Source organism: Asterias amurensis, chromosome 11, assembly GCF_032118995.1.
Source record: "Asterias amurensis chromosome 11, ASM3211899v1".
Classification (NCBI taxonomy): Eukaryota; Metazoa; Echinodermata; class Asteroidea; order Forcipulatida; family Asteriidae; genus Asterias; species Asterias amurensis.
The window spans coordinates 721,523-743,019 of NC_092658.1; the positions used below are offsets into that span (position 1 = coordinate 721,523).

The 21,497-nt window shown below is 37.0% G+C and overlaps 1 protein-coding gene across 1 annotated transcript; it reads right to left on the bottom strand.

Moving 5' to 3' along the window:
* Positions 1-286: 286 nt before the first annotated feature.
* LOC139944310 (ras-related C3 botulinum toxin substrate 1) lies at positions 287-20,559 on the bottom strand. Its single transcript, XM_071941301.1, has 5 exons — positions 20,357-20,559; positions 11,478-11,549; positions 7,769-7,886; positions 6,350-6,547; positions 287-5,449 (listed from the first exon to the last, which is right to left on the bottom strand). Exons 1-5 carry the CDS (start codon positions 20,389-20,391, stop codon positions 5,291-5,293), a joined length of 582 nt encoding a protein of 193 aa, XP_071797402.1. The 5' UTR covers positions 20,392-20,559; the 3' UTR covers positions 287-5,290.
* Between the last annotated feature and the right edge of the window lie 938 nt (positions 20,560-21,497).

The following is a 21,497-nucleotide window of genomic DNA, read 5'->3' on the forward strand; positions in this document are numbered from 1 at the left end:
GCCTTTCACCTCGGTGTACCTTGGTTCAAATCCCACCTCCGGTTCAAATCCCACCTCAGACTGGACCCTTGCATGTAGATTGACAGCTTGGGTGTCCCCCCTTTGGGGGTTTTTCCTCCCACTTCTGAAACTAAATATTTGTTCTCGTTTCCTACTCGTATTAATCCTGTTGGTGCTAATTGTGATGTTGGACGTGTAATTAAAATAATACTTTCTGGTCTTGGTGACAACACTTAATAGTCGCCCCAGACTTACACATCAATAACTCAAACTGACTATCACGATGTCAACATTTTATTATTTTTTATTATTAAATAACTCAATATAGGATATTTAACTTTAACAAATGGTGCTTTAAGTGTTTCCCAAATTACATTGTATTTTAGTATCCAGCTGTTATAATAAAGCATTGACGATTTAAACAAAATTAGCTCATTGATTTCTAATATTTGAGCCCGAGCTCTAAACAGTAATAAATGGTACTTACATGCCCTGTGGACTAAATTGTATTCATTATTTAATCATCTACTCTACAATTACAAGGTTAGTAGACGTTTCATTTACTCAAGAAAACAACAAAAATGGTTTATGAATTGTAAATTTACATGCTTTCCTTATTCTAAAATTTAGGGCAAATAAAGCTTGCTGTGATGTTGCGCGACTTTTCAAATTTATGAGGACCGCAGTGAACGAGTTTGTACATCATTATTCATGTTTTGAGTTTTCTTTTACATATTTTGAGAACCAAGCAGAACAAAACTACCAGGCGCCAATACCTCTGTGTTTTTGCAAAACAAATTCCTTGAACATTTTTGTCTTGTATCTCACATGGGCCCAATGTCATAGAGATGCTTCTACTTAAAGATTTAATGCTAAGTAAAATGAAGCATGATACCAGTCGCAGATGGTACATGTGAGATGGTATTTTAGCTGGTAACCTCATTTTGGTAAGCATTATTTTGTTGTGCTTAGACACCTGTGTGAATTGGGCCCAGTATAAGAGGAGACATTGATACCAAACAACCAATAGTACAATATTCTTCTCTTGTAGATTATAGGAGTTGGTTTCAAGAAATAATTTCTTAAACTTTGAAGTATGCCATTTATTTGTTTGTTTGTTTGTTTGTTTGTTCGTTTGTTTGTTTGTTTTTTAATTTTTAGTCATGTTAAAACTCACATTTTAAATTTGTCTAAATTTTGAGAAAGGAATTCAGATTTTTTTTACAAAAGTTTACATCTCCTTTATGAGTAACATTTGTACTTGAAAAAAAAATAGCAAAATAAAAAGTGAATAATTCTCTGGAAAGGAAAGCTATTTTCACAGCCAACATTTATTTGACAAAATGCTGTCTAAGAAAATGCCTTTTACATCACATTTAAGTAACAAGCATTTTCCACTCTAAATATTAAAATTAGAAGAAAACAAATTGTGAAGTTTTCAAATTAAGGTTAGTTTGTGGAATAAATAAACCATGTCAGGTGTCATTTCATCTCACAATTTACATTTCATGTAAATGGCTCAAATTTTGCGAATGCAACGCAGGCTAAATCAAACTTTTGATCAGGATAACAAAAATCCATCCAAATCCAACACTGGAATTCACTCCGCATAATAAACTACTCTAGTGTAACAAGTGGCTTAATCAATTACAAACAATATATTTTAATGGTGATATTAATTTACAGAGTGCTTTGTGTAAGCACTGGCATAAACTACTCAGGAAATCCCATTCACCCAACATCCAAGCTATCGGACACATTTACATCATTTCATCTCATTGTATATTCATTATTCGTTTAAGTGTTGTGTCAAAGGTCAATTCTGGTCACTGAGCCTGTTACATTAATAGCTGGTGCAGTTAAGACATAAATATCAAACAAGCCAAGACATACATTAGCAAAATGCTGCTTGACATCTCTTGAGCTGGCCAAACAGGATACCGGTCACAAATATTGCAACACTCATGTTTATTTGGCTGGTAACCTCTTTCTGCTTTGCAAGATATTTCTACGCTTAACAAGTTTGTAAGATGAAGAACTTTGACAAAGAGCCTCCCAGTACAAAATATCACCAAACAAATCTACGAGCCGAGCAAACAACAGCAACAAACCAATCGTAAATAAATCAGTGAATACCAAGTTTAAGTATTATTTTTGTTGCTAAGCACAACTGAGAATGTTAAGCAACTTATTAGTCTTGTTCTCCTGTCTTATACAAAAAAAACAGTTGTACTGAATGAACTTTGCTCTATGAATATCCGACATTAAAACCTTGTATATATGTCCCATAACTTCCCCTTTAAATCATGCAGACCAATTTGCCACAGAGACAGTAAAAAGTTTCTGTCGATTTTTAAGTAAAGCGTAATATTTACAGATAAGATTTGTATTTATTCATTGTGTAGCTATGGATACAAAGCTTGCTAAGCAACTATCATAAATATAATGCATGATATATCAAACAATACATGGTTTACTGAACTCTTTAAATCACTCAATTGGTTCAGATAACAGACCACAATTTATGTTAATGTAAGCCGAATAAACTTATTTAAAAAATAGAAAAACTACATATTTTTGACACCATTTTACCAACTTATATTTCCATTAAAGCTGTGAAGCAATGAAAGTTTCTAAGCACTGATAAACAATGCTTAGCAGATTCAGGTTAACAGACAATATATCATGTGAGATATATTGTTCAGCACTGGTTCCCTGTCTGTTTTTGCTTAGTAGATAATGTGTTTTAGCAAAGCGGCTAAGTTTTTCAATAGACGCCATCTTTACCCGCCACTTTGGTTTTGGCTTTGAGCTGCGTCAAGAGTTCCACCTATTCTATGCAGGCAAGTGGGTTCACCGACCAATCATGCATGGAATTTGATAAAACTCTGGCGTGCCGTACCCGATACTAACACAAAACTCATAGGGGTTCGTTAACAAAATGATTGATTTGCCAATAAAGATGGCCAACTAAACACTGTTTGGCGTCAAGTGGAAACTACTTATAGTACCCAAGATTATCTTCAATTATTCAACCATTGACCATCTCTCTAAAGAGAAAGGTTTATCAATTTCTTTTGACTGTCTTTGAAAATGAAAGCAGCAAATTTCAAAGAAGAATATTATCACAAATTGTGATGATTATCTTGGTTACAATTCTATGTTTTACTGTTCACAAATTTCCTTCTAAAAAAGCAGATTTTTTTACAAAAGATTTTTAGATGATGGAGTGGATATTTTCAGTTCCTTTCCAATGTATCTTAACTATAACAGAAATTACAAACAATAAGTCACAATCTTCACAACCAAAATTTTATTTAAAAAGATTTTTTTGAAATATTTTCCTGCATTTTTAGCATTTTTAACATATTTTATTCTATGTATTTTTGATTTAATTTTGTACTTAATTTTTTTTGTGAAGGAAGAGAGGTTGCCCCACAGTTAGGAAAATATTTTGATTTTTTTAGAAACTTTTTTTAAAGGAAGAAATTGCAGGTGGCGGAAGAAAATGACAAAGTAGCGATGTGACCATCATTAGGAATGTCTTCATATAAAGAACAATAAGGAATAAGAGTAGTCAGGCCATGTCAGAATTGGTGACTACGGCTATGGCTAAAGTCATAATGCCCTGAATAGGATGTCCTTAGCAACACCCTTAGCGACAGTTCTAGCCGTAGCCGCCAATTAAACCATGGCCTCAGCTTCCAATAAGGGCTTTATAAACCGTCACTATTTGGGTTTCATATCAGGTTCAACTAAGTAGGAACTGAACTCACTAACTGTTATAAAGCAATTTAGACTTTTGATGAGAACATTTAAATGGATATGAATTACTTAGTATCATTTCCCAAGAGTACATTTACAGTTAAACAACACCATAAGAGTCAACCATCTGGTGTACAAACTATACCACCTAAAAGAAATATGACCCAACTATTTATCAGCGATGTTCTGCAAAATATACAAAAGTCATTTGACAAGAAGCTACAATGTGTTTGTCCATTTACCGTACATGACTAGTGTACAGTGCAGGAATTCATGCAAGTGTACGGCTAGCAGGGTAAGCTGTGGAGTATAAAAATGTTTTCTTATGTGTTTGAGGTCAGAAGATAGTAGGAAAAGTTACTTTGTGCAGAACGTTTCAGTTTATGCACAACTTTGAAAACTGCTGATAACTATGCTCAGTCAGGAACCCTTAAAGCCGGGTCACACTGCAGCGATAATGAAAACGATATTGATAACGACGCAAAGAGAACACATTCTATTGCTTGAATTGCTCCACCCAGAATACGCCCATGCTCATTCAACCAATCGAGGGCGTGCATTTTTAACGTTCTCATTTTCCTTCACGTTATCGAGGCCTGTGTGACTGCGCCTTTTAGTCTTCCTCTAGGGTTCACATATAACACTTCAATTGGATGTATTGGGATTCACTTAGTGACATTGGTGGTTTGGGGTGTATCCTACAACAACAGCAGAATTTATTTCACAAATAACAAAGAAGTTGTTTTAGAGTATTAAAAAGAGGAATGCTTGAAACGGTTACCATGGTGACGCCATCTTGTTTTTTCCCATTCAACTCAATGTAACTAAAATGAGATAACTCAGGTAAATAGTCAGGCCCTTTTTTTAGTACAATGAGAATCAGCAGTTGTGAAACAGGGAACAGTACCATGATGACATCATGATCAAGGATTGAACTGAAAGCACATTTAATTAGCAGAGCATTCTTTCCAGCTAACGAGATAAGTGCAATTATCTGCTTTGTAGAAAAAAAAAGGCCAGTAGCTGGCTATCTCTCAAACAGTGTAACCACTCACTGATTAACTGAACCAGAATGTTTAAAAGAAACGTTCCTTGCTCAATACTCTTTGATATGTTAGTAAGTCAAGTTATATTCATATAGAGGAAAAACTCTGAAAGTGTAATCTCACAGGTTACACAAAATGCTTGAGAGCTCCATTGTGCAACCAATGAATGCTACCTGAAAATGTAAGACAGGACTCGTGGTCTGAGAAACTGTTTATTTTAGTTTTTGCAATCAAATATCCAACTCAAATATCCCAGACAGGTCAAACTGAATGGGGGTAGTAACATTTCATATTAATTGTGGACTTTTGCTTTCTGTACATTTTGAAAAAGATGCTTTTAGTTATGTCTGCACGAGGCAAAATATGTGTTCAAATTTCCTTAATTATAAAACCCTTGATGACACAATATAAAGTGCTCCTGCCTGCGAAATCTTCCTAAGCCAGCCCAAACTCTAAAACATGGCACAATGGTTGAGCAATTATAGCGTAGTGCAAGCCCCTTTCCTCTTCTTGGCTTGTTTGGGAGGGCATAAGACGGCTCTAATCGCCTCATCAAATACCGTCTTGAGACCCTTCTGCGTCAATGCAGAACATTCAAGGAACTTGACAGCGTTGATTTCTTTACACATTTGTAGTCCCTGTGAATATGATGAAGAATAAGGAATTCATTATAAGAAATACCGACAGTCTGTTAAGATAAATTTTTAAGATCATAATCAACTTTTAAAAACTTGAATCCTTGATTCTCATGGTTGATCCATGGCAACACGAGGTTGGATAAAAACCTATATCACATGGCCGATATCACACCCTTTGTAATGTGCTGTGCTAACTCTGCATATTGCATTATTTTAAGCTGCGCGTCAGGTTTGCTTAAAGATAAATTTGTTATCAGGCGTGCTTGCTGAATAAAGAAGAATTTATCACGCGTCCCATCATAGGATGCTGAAGTGGTTCATTTTTCTGTATCCCCCTCACACTTCTATTCTTAAACCTTGGTTTGTCTCAACTTACAGTCACTGCATACCTGCCAACTTTTGGGAATCAAAAAGAGTAATCAAGCAAAATCATGAGATTCTTAAAGTATGTGCACTTAATGTGCACCTTAACGCCACATGGTGCACTTTATTGGTGCAAAATTAGAGACATACTTTATTTTAAAACATTTTTATGCAAGTCGCCAAACACACAAGGCCTGAAGGCCACTTCAAGGTGTGGGCTACAATTTGGGGGTTTTTCACTGGCTTATGCCTGTGGAGAACTAAGGATGTCTTGAAAATATTGGTAAACATTTTTGCGTACACAAAACATTTTTGAACACAGTGCCTAACAAAACAGGTCAATACAATACAATAGTGTTTTATATATATGGCCATATCATAAAGATCACAGGAGTTTGTGATAAAATACAGCAAAAAAAACATGGCAACAATCAAACAAAGTGTCATTGATTATTAAGAATGAATAGGCGGTGATCTAAACAAAACCTGTCATTGATTATGGAGAATTAAGAAGTGGTCTAGGAATCAACTCCTCACCTGGGTGTAGGTTATTGGGGCCAGTCGTTTCTCTTTGAGTTTCTCAATAGCCTCCTTATCATCTCGAAGATCTAGCTTAGTTCCAACCAGGATAATGGGTGTGTTTGGGCAGTGATGAGTCACTTCTGGATTCCACTTGGCACGAACATTCTCAAAGGAGGCTGGACTCAAGAGCGAGAAACAGATGAGGAAGACGTCCTGAAGGATAAGAAACAAGATGAGATTGGAATCTTTCTTAGAGATGAAGTAACAGGTGTAGATGACCTTTAAGATGATTTGATTAGGCTTGAGTGGGTATCATTTTGGCAAGTCACACCCTTCAGGGTAGCGACGTGATATCTTGAGTCAGCGTCAAGAAGATAAGATAGGGTTTTTAATGAGCATCAATCATGCACAGCCACAATCAGGGGGACACATTTTAAGATCTACAGTTTAAAAACAACTGACATGACTGATGTGGCAGTTATCTCAATGTTATTTCTATATCAATTAACAGTCACTGTGTCAATGATGAAGAAAAAGGTGATTGAGTTTGTTGAATGTTAATAGTACATTTTGTGCACAGAACACAGTTAATAAACCTACTCCTTAGCTAGCACTCCCCATAGTCATATGTACATGTAGCACTTGTAATTGCCACTGGAGAGGTGAGCTAACTGTTTACTGACATTCATCTTTGCTTAGTAACTTGGCAGTTCTATGAATTCAGCATCTTGGTCTGAGAGACTTGCAAAGTCTATCGATGTGAAAGGCTAGTTTGATGCTTACTGACATTCATCTTTGCTTAGTACCTTAGCAGTTCTATGAATTCAGCATCTTGGTTTCAGAGACTTGCAAAGTCTATCGATGTGGAAGGCTAGTTTGATGCTTACTGACATTCATCTTTGCTTAGTACCTTAGCAGTTCTATGAATTCAGCATCTTGGTCTGAGAGACTTGCAAAGTCTATTGATGTGGAAGGCTAGTTTGATGCTTACTGATTTTCATCTTTGCTTAGTAACTTAGCAGTTCTATGAATTCAGCATCTTGGTTTCAGAGACTTGCAAAGTCTATCGATGTGGAAGGCTAGTTTGATGCTTACTGACATTCATCTTTGCTTAGTACCTTAGCAGTTCTATGAATTCAGCATCTTGGTCTCAGAGACTTGCAAAGTATATTGATGTGAAAGGCTAGTTTGATGCTTACTGATTTTCATCTTTGCTTAGTAACTTAGCAGCTCTATGAATTCAGCATATTGGTCTGAGAGACTTGCGAAGTATATTGATGTGGAAGGCTAGTTTGATGGTCTGGGATTGTGTCTTAATTGATATTGATGACTTACAAACCAGGCATTGGTGTGATACAGAGCATTCAACAATTCAACAAACCTGTAAATATTAAATGTGTTTACTTAGAATCAAAACAATGTTGATGAACTTACTGTCTGTGGATATGAAAGCGGCCTGAGTCGATCGTAGTCTTCTTGTCCCGCCGTATCCCATAATCCTAAGTTGACTGGTTTCCCGTCGACCATCACATTGGCCGAGTAGTTATCAAAACTGTGGTCATTCAAAGGAAACACAAATACATTATTAAAGAAAAACCAACAAATTTTACCATGGCACGTTTCCGATCGATCACAAGCATCCTTAGATACATGTACAGTTTTCTTTTGTAACAAATTTTCTTGCAAGACATTTTTATTGATAGTAAGTAACTTCTTCAAAATTTAAATCCCTCCCTAGTCAATTACTCTTTGTTCAACCCAAATCTATTTTTTACCCAGTCAGTTTCCCTTCTAGCATGACTAGTATAGTAAATATAATAATAATACATAACGTGGACATAAGAAGCAAAAAGGATCCAACTTAAAGGCTGCTTGAATGTGTACCATTTCCTGAAGTACACAAGTAGACATGTTTTGTTGCAATCAACAGATTGAACATTTAATCTGACACAGTGACCATGTTATAAATCTGTCTTAACCCCCCCCCCCCCCCCATAGGTAAAAAAATGCTCTTGCATGTCTAGCCTTCAGTGACCTTCAATAAGTCACAATTACAAAGTTTGCCCATATTTCTTTCTTTTCTGCTATTTTTTTTAAACGAGGGCAAAATTATTTGTAGGTTTAGGTTTTGCATCTTCCTCCATGGCTAAATGAAGTGACATTGAATCTTTACAACTAATTCGCTTTAGGATTCAAATATAACTTTCCTGTTGCCTGTGCTGGATTATTTCTAGTCAAAAAGCAACTTTTTTTATAGCCATTAATAATTTGTCAATGAAACTCAGTTTGGTCATCCATATACAGATGTTTTTTCATTGACATATTTTAATGGCTTGAATGTTTTTGGGGGTTGTGTTTCTGAAGCGCAATTAGACTGTTTGAATTCATGTACAACACTACACTATGGATGTACACTTGTTGATTCTGAGCAGTTGATTTACACGATAATTTTAACTGCAGCCTTGCCAAACCATCATAAATGATGACATCAGAGTTATATCCGGAAGTGGAAGTATAAAGCCTACCCAAACAGGAACAAGGAACCATAACCCATTGTCCTTGAGGCTGGCTGGGTATTTTCATTCACAGCTCCCAAACCATGGTGTGGAGAATCCAAATATGAATGAATAAATTTAAAACCTGACGACTACAGATGGATCAGCACTTATTAACATTGCAAATGTTTTGTGTCTTGAACATATTTGTGAAACTGATGTTGCCACAAAATGTTGGTGTTTTTTTTTGTTTTTTTTAATGGCATGCTTTATTTTTAGTTTATAAAAACTAGATTGATACATGACCCTAATCTCAAATGCTTCTCATGTTATACATTGAACCTGTATCCCCCCCCCTCCTCCAACAAGTTTATTGTAACATATGATGTAACAGGAAGTACGTATGTTATACGTGTGTACATGCATATACACCTACAAGTACAGTATACATTACAAGCAGTTTATGCAAGTTTGAAAAGTGCTTTGATACATGGTTGTACCTTATAATGGGTGCATTCGATTAGCTTCCCTGTGTCGACCCGCGATGCTCATTCGGGTGAGCCCCTGACAAGAGCTAATCGAACGATCACTCGCCCTCTGGTGGTGATGTTGTGCACCTCGGCCAGCCCCAAGTGACCCGTCCACAAGAAGGGCACTTGGGGCTGACCCGTCCACAAGAAGGGCACTTGGGGCTGACCCGGGTGAGCCCCTGGAATGACGTCAAAGCTATTCAAACGTACCAGGGGCATACTGGCTTATACTGGGGTCAACCCAGGGAAGCTAAGCGAACGCACCAACATGCCGTCCAGCCTTGAACTTCCCTCTTGAAGGAGCACAGCAATGTTCACCTAGTAAGGGGGCACAGCAATGTTCACCTAGTAAGGGGGCACAGCAACGTCACCTAGTAAGGGGCACAGCAATGTTCACCTAGTAAGGGGGCACAGCAATGTTCACCTAGTAAGGGGGCACAGCAATGTTCACCTAGTAAGGGGGCACAGCAACGTCACCTAGTAAGGGGGCACAGCAATGTTCACCTAGTAAGGGGGCACAGCAATGTTCACCTAGTAAGGGGGCACAGCAACGTCACCTAGTAAGGGGGCACAGCAACGTCACCTAGTAAGGGGGCACAGCAACGTCACCTAGTAAGGGGGCACAGCAATGTTCACCTAGTAAGGGGGCACAGCAATCTTCACCTAGTAAGGGGGCACAGCAATGTTCACCTAGTAAGGGGGCACAGCAATGTTCACCCAGTAAGGGGGCACAGCAATGTTCACCCAGTAAGGGGGCACAGCAATGTTCACCTAGTAAGGGGGCACAGCAATGTTCACCTAGTAAGGGGGCACAGCAACGTCACCTAGTAAGGGGGCACAGCAATCTTCACCTAGTAAGGGGGCACAGCAATCTTCACCTAGTAAGGGGGCACAGCAATGTTCACCTAGTAAGGGGGCACAGCAATCTTCACCTAGTAAGGGGGCACAGCAACGTCACCTAGTAAGGGGGCACAGCAATGTTCACCTAGTAAGGGGGCACAGCAATGTTCACCTAGTAAGGGGGCACAGCAACGTCACCTAGTAAGGGGGCACAGCAATCTTCACCTAGTAAGGGGGCACAGCAATGTTCACCTAGTAAGGGGGCACAGCAATGTTCACCTAGTAAGGGGGCACAGCAATGTTCACCTAGTAAGGGGGCACAGCAACGTCACCTAGTAAGGGGGCACAGCAATCTTCACCTAGTAAGGGGGCACAGCAATCTTCACCTAGTAAGGGGGCACAGCAATGTTCACCTAGTAAGGGGGCACAGCAATCTTCACCTAGTAAGGGGGCACAGCAACGTCACCTAGTAAGGGGGCACAGCAATGTTCACCTAGTAAGGGGGCACAGCAATGTTCACCTAGTAAGGGGGCACAGCAACGTCACAGACATTTTCCTCTAGTCCATGAGGAAAATGTCAATTTGTATCTGCACAGGGCACCACATTAAAAGCACAGGGCACTGCGGCAATTGCAATCTGTAATTTCTCTAGATACTCTTGATCTTGATGTAGTCCATTGTTAAAGACGTTACACTGGTTACTGGTTCGACAAGGAATGCATGTAACATTTAAAGACAGTGGACACTATTGGTAATTGTCAAAGACCAGTCTTCTCACTTGGTGTATCTCAACATATGCATAAAATAACAAACCTGTGAAAATTTGAGCTCAATCGGTCATCGAAGTTGCGAGATAATACTGAAAGAAAAAACGCCCTGTCACACGAAGTTGTGTGTGTTTAGATGGTTGATTTCGAGACCTCAAATTCTAAACTTGAGGTCTAGAAATCAAATTCGTGGAAAATTACTTCTTTCTCGAAAACTATGTCACTTCAGAGGGAGCTGTTTCTCACAATGTTTTATACTATCAACCTCTCCCCATTACTTGTCACAAAGTAAGGTTTTATGCTAATAATTATTTTGAGTAATTACAAATAGTGTCCACTGCCTTTAAAGTTCTTTTAAAAAGCCATTCATGGTTTAGCACCAATGTACACTCAGGAGCTCATAACCATGAAATCACTAGATACATGTAGGTACGTGTAGGTCGCAGGTCCAAGTCTAGTTCTTGTAATTTTGTATTTGTTCAACCCCAAATAAGAAAATAACAATACTTACACTGTTGGGATGTATTCTCCAGGGAAAGCATTGGTTGTATAGCTGATGAGAAGACATGTCTTACCAACAGCCCTGAAAGGGAAAAGAGAAGGGAGAAAACAAGAAAGAAGATGGTTAGGTCAAGATCGGCTGCAAACAAAATGTTTTCAATATAATACAACAAAGACTCACTGAGTAAGACTTGGGTTTCTCCTTTGACCTCTCTGTAGGTTATGAGTCTTGCGCAGATTTGAGAATTGCGATCCGTTAAAGTGTTGGAGTTGGATGTGTTTCCTCCACATGTTAAAGTAATGTACGTGGGACCAAAGTGCTCCCAAAAATGTTTGAATACGCGCAAGACTTGCACCGTCTATTTCAAATAAATATAAGGATATTTTCATCATTATTATTATTATTATTATTATTATTATTATTATTATTATTATTATTATTATTACTATTATTATTATTATTATTATTATCATTATCATTATTATTATTATTATTATTATTATTATTATTATTATTATTATTATTATTATTATTATTATTATTATTATTATTATTAATATCCCAATATGATTTTTACATATTAATATAAATTAAACATGAGAAGAGTTTTCTCTAGCTTACTGTATAGATTGATTACATTTCAATTTTAATCAAGAAAGTTATTTTCATGGCCCACCATAAAGAAACTATCAGTACCTCATGACTAAATATTCCTTGTACGGCTCGTCAACGCATGGATTGGCAATATTGAAGTTCATGGCCTAAAACACCCACAGGCCCATTGAGAAATTAATTAACTGTGACAAATCAACATGATCACAAAGTGTATAACGTACACATGTACTCTTATTAACTGAAACCCCCATGAAACGTTTCTACACACATTGTAAAACACTTAGTTACTCATGATGACTTCTGATAAATTTAGAAGATATTCAAGATGTTTTGGGGCAGTTTGTGTCGTCAACTTTGTCATTCATGAATGCTCTGATAAAAAAAAGCGTTGTACAGTGCTGAAGGCATTGCGTATATAAATAATTAGTTGCATTTTGAGTGTGGTAAGCCATGTCATGCCAATAATTTGTGTTTTATCAGGGACCCAGGGCTAGAGGGGCACTCTGATCACGTTCCAATGCTCCCTGATGCCTTGTTAGCATTGCTCAGTACAACCAGGTCGTTTCTTGAATGACCCTCTAGGAAACAAGCTGAAGGAGTTCAGCTCCATGGAGTTAATCAAAATACCTTCATCTGATTATATCAAGCAGTAAAGCATTCAACCATCCAAACCCACATGGCATCAAAGCTGATGTAGTTACAAGATGTTGCAAATAGTCGGCAGAAAAATCATTTCTCTATAAAGGTTCTCACCGCTTCCAAAATCTCCAGGGGAAAAATTCAGATCAAGTTCTAACACTTGTGTTTAGCACAAAGTTTGTTGTTTTTACTGAATTTAGTTGTATATTTAGTGTTTTCAATTTAAACAAATGTAGAGTTTGGTAAAAAAATTTCCCTGTGTCATTTTTTCTTTTGGTGGAATGTCCTTTTACTTTTGTAGTGAGTGTCCTTTTAATACTTTCACAGGGGGGGGGGTCCTTTGCTAATTAACACAATGTCCTTTTCTTTTGCCGAAATTTCCTTTGCTTATTAACGCAGTGCCTTTTGGTTAAAAGATTTGCCAGTTCCATCATACATGTTAAGTTGAACTATGAACTGTCATTTTCCTGATAGTAGAAGTGCCCAATGACAGATGAAATTGCCGCACTCCATTATTAGAATGAAGTACAGGTCTGAAGATACGATAAGAGCTTATTGCAAAGTGTTCTCCTGGACCCAATTTCATAGAGTTGCTTAAGCAGAAACATTGCTCTATCTTTTTCTGCTCAGCAGAAACAAACGGTGATACACAATGGTCAATGTGTTTTAACATGGTGTTTTGGCTGGGACATGTGATAATTTAAATACAAAATTGTTTTGTGCATGGCTGTTTTTTGTCCTTTTTACAGTGCTGTATGAAATTGGATTCTGGTTTAATAATTGATAGATCTTTAATAATTAATATTTGTTGAACAAAATTTGTACAAAATCATTCAGTGCGAGCTTGGAGCTCCTGAAAATGAAGTCCAAGGTGCATGTTTTCTAGGCACTGTATTTGTTTACAATACGTGCAAAATGTACAAGTATTGTACACTGTTTGCTCTGTCCATTCATCTGCAAGACACATTATCAGCCCTGATACTTCACGACGGCAACGACGGCAATTGCCGTCGTTGCCCCTACCGATTGCCGCAATGCCCTTCAAAAACCCAATTTTTCACGGCAATGATTGCCGTGCCCTTTTCTCATCATTGCCGCCGTGCCCTTCCTCCCAAAAACAAATTATATTCAACGTTGTCAAAGTTCGAAAATAAGCTAAAAAGTCCCGATGTCTGTGTAAATTTCACGCAGCGAAATAGGCCCCAATTTCACGCACGTAAGGCACAGCAGCAGATTTCAGGCCGGTTAGTTGTTGTTCTTTGCGTGCGACAAAAAAATACTCGCAACATCGAACGCTAGAGGGCGTTTCCGAACAAAGAGATAGCGTGAGATTAAACGCCCTCTAGTGGTAAAATTACGCAAACCAACGCTAAGCGCCTTGAGACAAAGACTCGACGTGCTGTGCATGCTGGGATAGTGGTTTCCCCCATGCTTGGTTCATGTGATGTACCATCATGTATAGCATAGTCGTAGCGCACCGCATGCATTTTCTGTCAACATCGTGTCAAAATGGAGCAGTTACGTGGGAATTTTAGAGTCTCTACGAAAAACTACACAACGTGCATGACCAGTAGTATGATTACGTATGAACAAAAATTATTTATTGTGTATTGTAAGTAGTTGTTCTTTATTTGGTTGAGTTAGATGAATGCTTTCTTTTTTCATTGGGTAACAGTTAGAAAATGGAAAAATTTGAAGAACTATTTTTTACAGGCAACTCAGAGTTTTTTTTTCAAACTGCCGTCGTGCCCATCGCAACTTTTTATGATTGCCGTGATGCCCTTCCAAATTTTTGAAAATTGCCTTGGTGCCCCAAATTTTTACAAAAAGTCAAGGCAAAACTGCCGTGCCCCTTAAAAGCCGAAGTATCAGGGCTGCATTATATAAAATGTTTTGGCAAGAGCCCATCTGTAAGTTTGATTCCGTTTTCATTCGGGAGAAATTATTTGCATTCTTCAATTTCGTTCGCGTATCAGAATGATACCCAAATGAACAGTACATCTACATAAAGTGGTTCATCCGTATGAAGAACCCGCTTGCATACTGATGCTTCAAACATCAATAGGCAAATTGGCAATTATGTAAAGGAACTGGTTCCCATTAGAACCTCACTCGCTTTTAGTTCATGTTTAATTAGGTTACTTTTTCAGCTGGCCAACTTACAATAATTGATTGAATAAGGAATTGGGGGTGGTATGACTGCAAGGATTTTACATTAATTAAGCTGTTTATCATTAAAGATGTCAGCTCTGTCTAGTCCCCTTTGTTCAATAAATTAGAAATTATGATTCGCATTACACCAAAAAGGGACCAGACTATTTGGACCTTCCAGCCTCAGTTTGGATACACCGATCTGTGATGGCAAAAAAATAGTCTGAAGAATTCTGTGTTCTTTAGACAAACAATTGACTGAAACTTACATGATGTGAGCCAAGTCCAAATTGGCAGACACAGCTCTACATGCATTGAAGTTCAGTAGGATGGCCTTAAATCAACACCCTTAGCAGCACTGACCCTTACATGTAGCAGCAGCCAAAGCCATAGCCGTAGCCAACAATTAAGAATTACGTCATCACATGTGTGTAAATTACATGAACTCTTCCTAAACCACATAAACAAACACACTAAGTATACCACCCACAGTACAACAAAAACAAGCTATATAGTGTGGCACATTGTACATATGGTAGTGCAGTCATGTACTAATCTTGCGCAACCCTAAAGCATGATGAACACAAGGACTTCAAGCAGGAAACGGGATCAGAGGAGGAAGTACAAAATATATTTAGCGGTGCGTGAAAATGTCTCGATATCAATTCAATAATAGTCTCAAAGGTTCATTATCACAGGCTGTAAAACCTAAAGAGTGTACAGACTACAGAGGCAAAGTATTCCTTTGGTTTTTGGAACCATTTGATCGTTTTAATCCTACATGATTGAACGTAGATTTAATTTTAAAAAATAACATGTGAACGTTTCATTTCAAAAGTTGGTTGCATTTTTGAAGAACATTCTTTTAGGAATACACAACCAGAAAAGTATTTAAAGCTTCTTGGATTAAAATGTTAGGTATAATAACTGTTATCTTTTTACAGAACCACATAACTTTAAAGTGAAATGTTTCTCAATATGCTATCGAAAACTACCAACAAGTATTTTTACTGGCTGTTAACTTTAAGGGTGATTACCCAACATACCTTCCCTTTAAATGCATTGAGCTCATCTACCAACAGATAGTCTGACCATTCATGGAGGAATTAAGTACCATGGATGGACTGTTTTTTCCTCTATATGGTTCAACTATCAATGCACAATACAATTGATTGTTAGTTGTACCCCTAATAATAGGCTCTACATATATCATGCACATTACGTCTGTCACTTTTAGAGGAAGTAAGATTTTCTACTGTATGGATTCATCACCTGGCATTTTGCAAACTGGATATCTTGTTTCCTTCCCAAAGTGTAAGATTATGATGTACGTAATATGTAAAACAGTGAGATTGGTAATAAGCCACAAGGGAAACTGATTGGGTAAACAATATACTTAATTTGGGGTTAATCAAATAAATGTCAATTGTACACTACACAAGTAGACAATGTTGATGGGTATGTATAATACATAGGGCTACAAATGTAAGTATAGCATGTAAAAAAACCTAACAACAACAAACATGCATACAAAAACAAAACAATTGATTACATTTCTGGTCCTTGCTCTATGATTACGTACAGTGAGCCAAGGTCATTTGTTTCTCACTTGGCAACAATTAGGTCACGTACACTAAACTAATGTTTGTAACAGCAAGAACATGTTACAAGGAACATGGAGATTGGGGGGGGGGGGGGTCGCTGTCTGTCTTTGAACTCTTGTATAGAATGGGGTGCCCTACAAGAAGGCGAGGGCATTTAATGTGGCCTAAATGCATACAGGTAAGCCCCAAAAAGATTACTCAAATGTTATCACAACTCTGAAAGTTCTCCCTTGTGGCTTATAATAATTATTTGAACTCTGGACCATACATAAACAACTCTTAAAAAGAATAAGATACTCAATATTGAAAGAAATATAAAGTCAAAGTGCCCCTTTAACTAACTATTTCGTATCAAAACTCAACTTCAGACCAAATCTACCATAAAAGTATAATTTATTTGTCATTTTTTGCTGACTGAGGCCTTCCGAGTCTGCAGTCCATAAGGTGCAGGGTAACCGTCCAATCATAAATCATCATTAGACCATTATGATGACAACACCCATGAAATAAACACTGGAGTCAGCTGTGGTTTATTTACTGACCATTCTGGATTGTCCCACAGTGTCATGAGTCCGTTGGTTAATCAATTGTTGATGGTTCATGTAAAAACCAACTAAGAGATATGATTCCACATTCAAAGTTGACCACATTGGCATTGGCAGTTAACAAAAGAGTTTTTATTTCTTTCAATTATAATGACATTATCTTCTTTCGTTTATTTTTAGTTTTTCCGTTTTCCTGTTAGTTTTCCCTAAGTGCCCTCCTCTTAGGAAAATATCAAGAAAAACAAATGTCACGTGTTTGTATTCTTTTTAACACAATGTTACAAAAACTTGTTTTAGCCATTGGTAGATTAAAACGTTGCAAAACCTTTAACTTCTGAGTTCTTTTTTTTTCAAAACAATTGATCAAATTTTAACAGTAGTTTTTCTTGAATACTACATTTTATTAGAAGTCCATCCTTGGGAATGGATTGAACATACATGTATACCGGCCCACCCTGGGCCCAAGTTTATGTGTAGTGCTTATATGCACAAGGTAAATGCTTTTATAACTTGCTGCTTAGCAAAAATAAGCAGGACACCAGTCACTAACTGTTGTCACACGGTATTTTAGCTGGTGACATTACTCTGGTAAGCATAATTTTGTTTGTGCTTTTGGGGGCTTTAAGCAGCTTCATAAAATTGGGCCCTGAAAAACAAGCAGCATTGTCTTTCTGTCTGTGTCTATGAACTCAATGGTAGATTCATGCCAAGCAACAATCCTTCAGGCGCTTCAGCAGTTTTTATTTTCCAGGAAGTATAACCTTTGGACATTTCCTCTTGAAACAAAAAGAAGGGAAATGGCCTAAACAGCCCCTTCAATACTATGATGTGGGTTTTATCTAGTGTTATAAAAACAAATGACAACTTTTATCCGTTTCTATTTTCCTGCTTAGCGTACTTAGATTGACATTTGTATCACTCCAATGGTTGGTGACTATTTGTGCAAATGATAACATTTGATGTCAAGTCACTCAATTTTAGAGTGAATGAAGTTACTCAACCATTAACAAATTGGATACATGGTCGCCATATTTCTGAATTTTAAAACAGTTAAAAGCTTCTAGAAATAAACAAATCATTGAGATGTCTATTGGCGATTGTCCACCAAAAATGTTTAAACTCTATGATATTTTCTAGAAATGGATTTTCCTTTATATTAGTTTGCTTTGTTGTCTTCAAAAAGATGAAAACTGTTTTTCTAACATTTATCTCAATTAAAATATTTAAAGTATTTTGCTGACCCATCAGAAAGTTTCAAGCTTAAAATAGACAACATGCCTGTAATTAGAGACCATGGATGACATAGCCTCTTTTGCCCTGGTCTTGGCCTTCTCAGTGGAAGTGCCCAATGCAAAATGAAAATGAAAAAGTTGCCTTCTCAAACATGTCAAAGATGAAATTCCAAGCCTGAGACAATAATTGTTTTATACTTCTTCCAGGATTTTTCACAGTTAACACCTGGCCTGGCCTTACACACTATGCATCTCGAACTCCTTTTAACCTTTGGTTGTGAAGTGTTCAACATTTATGTTATAAATGTCCAGCAAACCATTATGAATGAACCTCTGGTAACCCATGCACTCTACCAAGGTTTTAGTTTTCTCACAATGTCCAGGCACATGAATGAATGTATACATTGTTTTGGGGGAGTATGTTTGTCATCCACATTACATGTTCATCCAGACACTTTAAAATGGTGTAACTTGAAAACTACAAGGCGTATCATGGCATGCAAGGTGTTTAAAAGAAGAATTCAGTGAGTTCTAAAACAATAACAGTCATGGGCACAATTACCATCTTCATCCTGGCAAGATGTTTTCACCGAGGTAAAGATTAAGGGTTTCAAGATCTTACTGAACCTAAGCCAATGAAAGCATCAACACATTTCATTCCCTGTATGCTCTTCACTTTTGTTCACAAGAAAAACAATTTTGTTTTACATTTTGTTTATTAAAAATAGGTGAACTTGTTTTAACAAACTTTTGGGGAATGAATTTTCAGTATTTTCTGCAGTTCTATGAGAAAGTTCCAAACAGAAAAGTTAACACTTCCTAGGCTTTATTAAAAGTGTTGAATAATTGTTCAAAGTGAAAATATGTAGAATACTGTTCGTGTAAGACTAAAATATTTTGCTCACCAAATTAATGTCAGAAATAGCAAATGTCTTGATGTATTTTGTTGGTTTACATGATACATACATGAAACACGTACGTATCTGTTGGATACCTTCACAAGACCTAACTGAAGTTCTTAAACAGACGTGAATAAAAACCACTTTTTTTTCTCTGTACGTATGTATATAATTTAAATTTAACCTATCTCAGCTTCAAATAAGTTCATATTTCAGTTAATTAAAGTTAACTTTTGGAGAATTGGCTGTTGGATGGCATTTTGTGCGATTAGAAAATTTCATTTGTTATGAGTTTTGCTGTTTTATGCTCCAATATCTAAGGTTTCACTATCAGCGTTACATGTACCAAATCAAATGTAAATCGGCTTTAAAAAAGCCTTTTCACTGTAGTTTCATTTCAAATGAAATCATACGTTGGACATGGCAGAGACTGGTACTCCATAGTATTTATGTACAAGTAGACCTAATAACATGGGCGCTGTACTCCCTTTTTTTCAAATTTGTCGTTATCAGCCGAAGAGTAAAGCGCCCCAGTTGCTGACTGGGGGATAGTAGTGTGGGTGACGGGTGTACACAATCAAGTACAGAGTAGTACTACTGACTGTATAGTAGTACTCATTACTTCTACTTCTAAGTTCTACTTCGGTACTTGGCATAGTCCATAGTATAATAGTAATTATGTATACAGTACCCCCAGCCGACACCATGATCATTCATGGGGACATGACTGCCATGCCACACAACTTCCACAAGCAACTGGCTCTGTTACTTTTAATTTGTAGGTTTTTTTTTTTATTCCTGTAGTGTAGGCCTATTTACAAAAAACATTAGGATTTGGATTGGATGGTAGTTCTTTCTATAATTCTAATTCTAGAATCTAGTGTAGTGAACTAAACCTAAAACTTTAAAAGTGAAAACTCAATTTAGCACACTTAGCCTGGTCTAGGACAGTAACCAGAAATATTACATTATTCCATAGAGGTCTGTCCTTCCTCTATGATTATTCTAACCTCTGTGATAATGCTGGTAGTGAAAGATTCAATTTAGATAAAGTCCTGCAAGTTCACCAGTTTGTTCGAGTCCGATTAGCGCACAGTTCATGTAGCCACCACAACATGCACAAAACAATATGGCAACATGTCCCCTGTTGCCTATCTTCACAACATCGACCACATATTTAAAAGTTTTCTGAATCAAACTTACCCGTCACCAACAACAACACATTTAATTGCCTGCATTGTGAACCTCCGACAGTAGACCTAACTCAAAAATTTCTGTTGTCACCGATTATGAAAGTAGCAATTTTCGGGATTTTTAAAACACGGAAATGGACTTGCAGTGTCACCTTTTTTGTACGGTCGGGTGGCGGTGGACAGGGTGTGTGTGTAATAAAAATGGATGAAGCGCGCCCGCTGTTGACTGTATAAAATAACACGCCTGCTGCCCTGTTGTGATGACATGCGAGTATTGTGTAGTGACTTTTATACTGTTATCAAAAGGGCGCTAAAAATAGATGTCTCATAATTTTCAGTAGGCCGAAAGATACTAGGATATTGTGCAAAGTTATGGTGTGCCGCATTTTGGTTGAAATTTGCCACTCAACAAAAATAACGATGATTAATGTAATGTACTGTAAATGTTTATCTCTGTCTAGGACCGACAACAAATTAATTATGGGCCATTAAACTATTTACAGGGGAAAATAAATATAAATGCTGAAAAAAAGACAGGAAAAAAAACATTCATAGTGACATTGCAGCAAAAGATATCAAAAATAGTCTATCAAAAACTACTTTGCCCACTTTCTGATTACAAGACTTTAGAGAATAAAAACAGCTTTTTCAGAAAAAAACTGAATTTACAAAACTTGTAAACTACAGCTTTTTCTGAAACTGTCCTAGATGGAATAACAACAATGGTTAAAATTCCATGAATTCATCCTTTGTAGTCTGGATTGGGCGGAGTTCTACATTTCATGTAAATAAGAGCCTTGACTATTCCCAGGCACAATTTGTACACAGCTCAGCGGTAGGTTACATGCAGCAGTGAATCTTTTGGGTAACCAGAATTTTTGTTTTCCTCAGTCTAGAAATTCGCACGTAGTCATTGTTAAAATCTGTATTTACTTTTAATGGAATGGTGTTGCTTTTGAACTTCTCTCTGAACATTTTCACTGTAATTATGGAGAGAAATAAAATAAGACAACTAATAACTTTTTACAGTTATTTTGGTTTATTTGGTAAATAAGATATACAATGTACAATGAAATACTTCAACGAGTTTTCAACTGTATCCTTTTTCATATTTTATTTTAGTTAAGACCATGGTTTCAGTAGCGCCATTT

Coding starts and splice junctions, on each gene's coding strand:
- LOC139944310 (XM_071941301.1), bottom strand. CDS start 20,391: ATGCAGGCAATTAAATGTGTTGTTGTTGGTGACGG. Junction 11,550..20,356: donor TGTGTTGTTGTTGGTGACGG/GTAAGTTTGATT, acceptor TTTCCCTTTCAG/GGCTGTTGGTAAGACATGTC. Junction 6,548..7,768: donor CGCTTTCATATCCACAGACA/GTAAGTTCATCA, acceptor CTTATCCTTCAG/GACGTCTTCCTCATCTGTTT.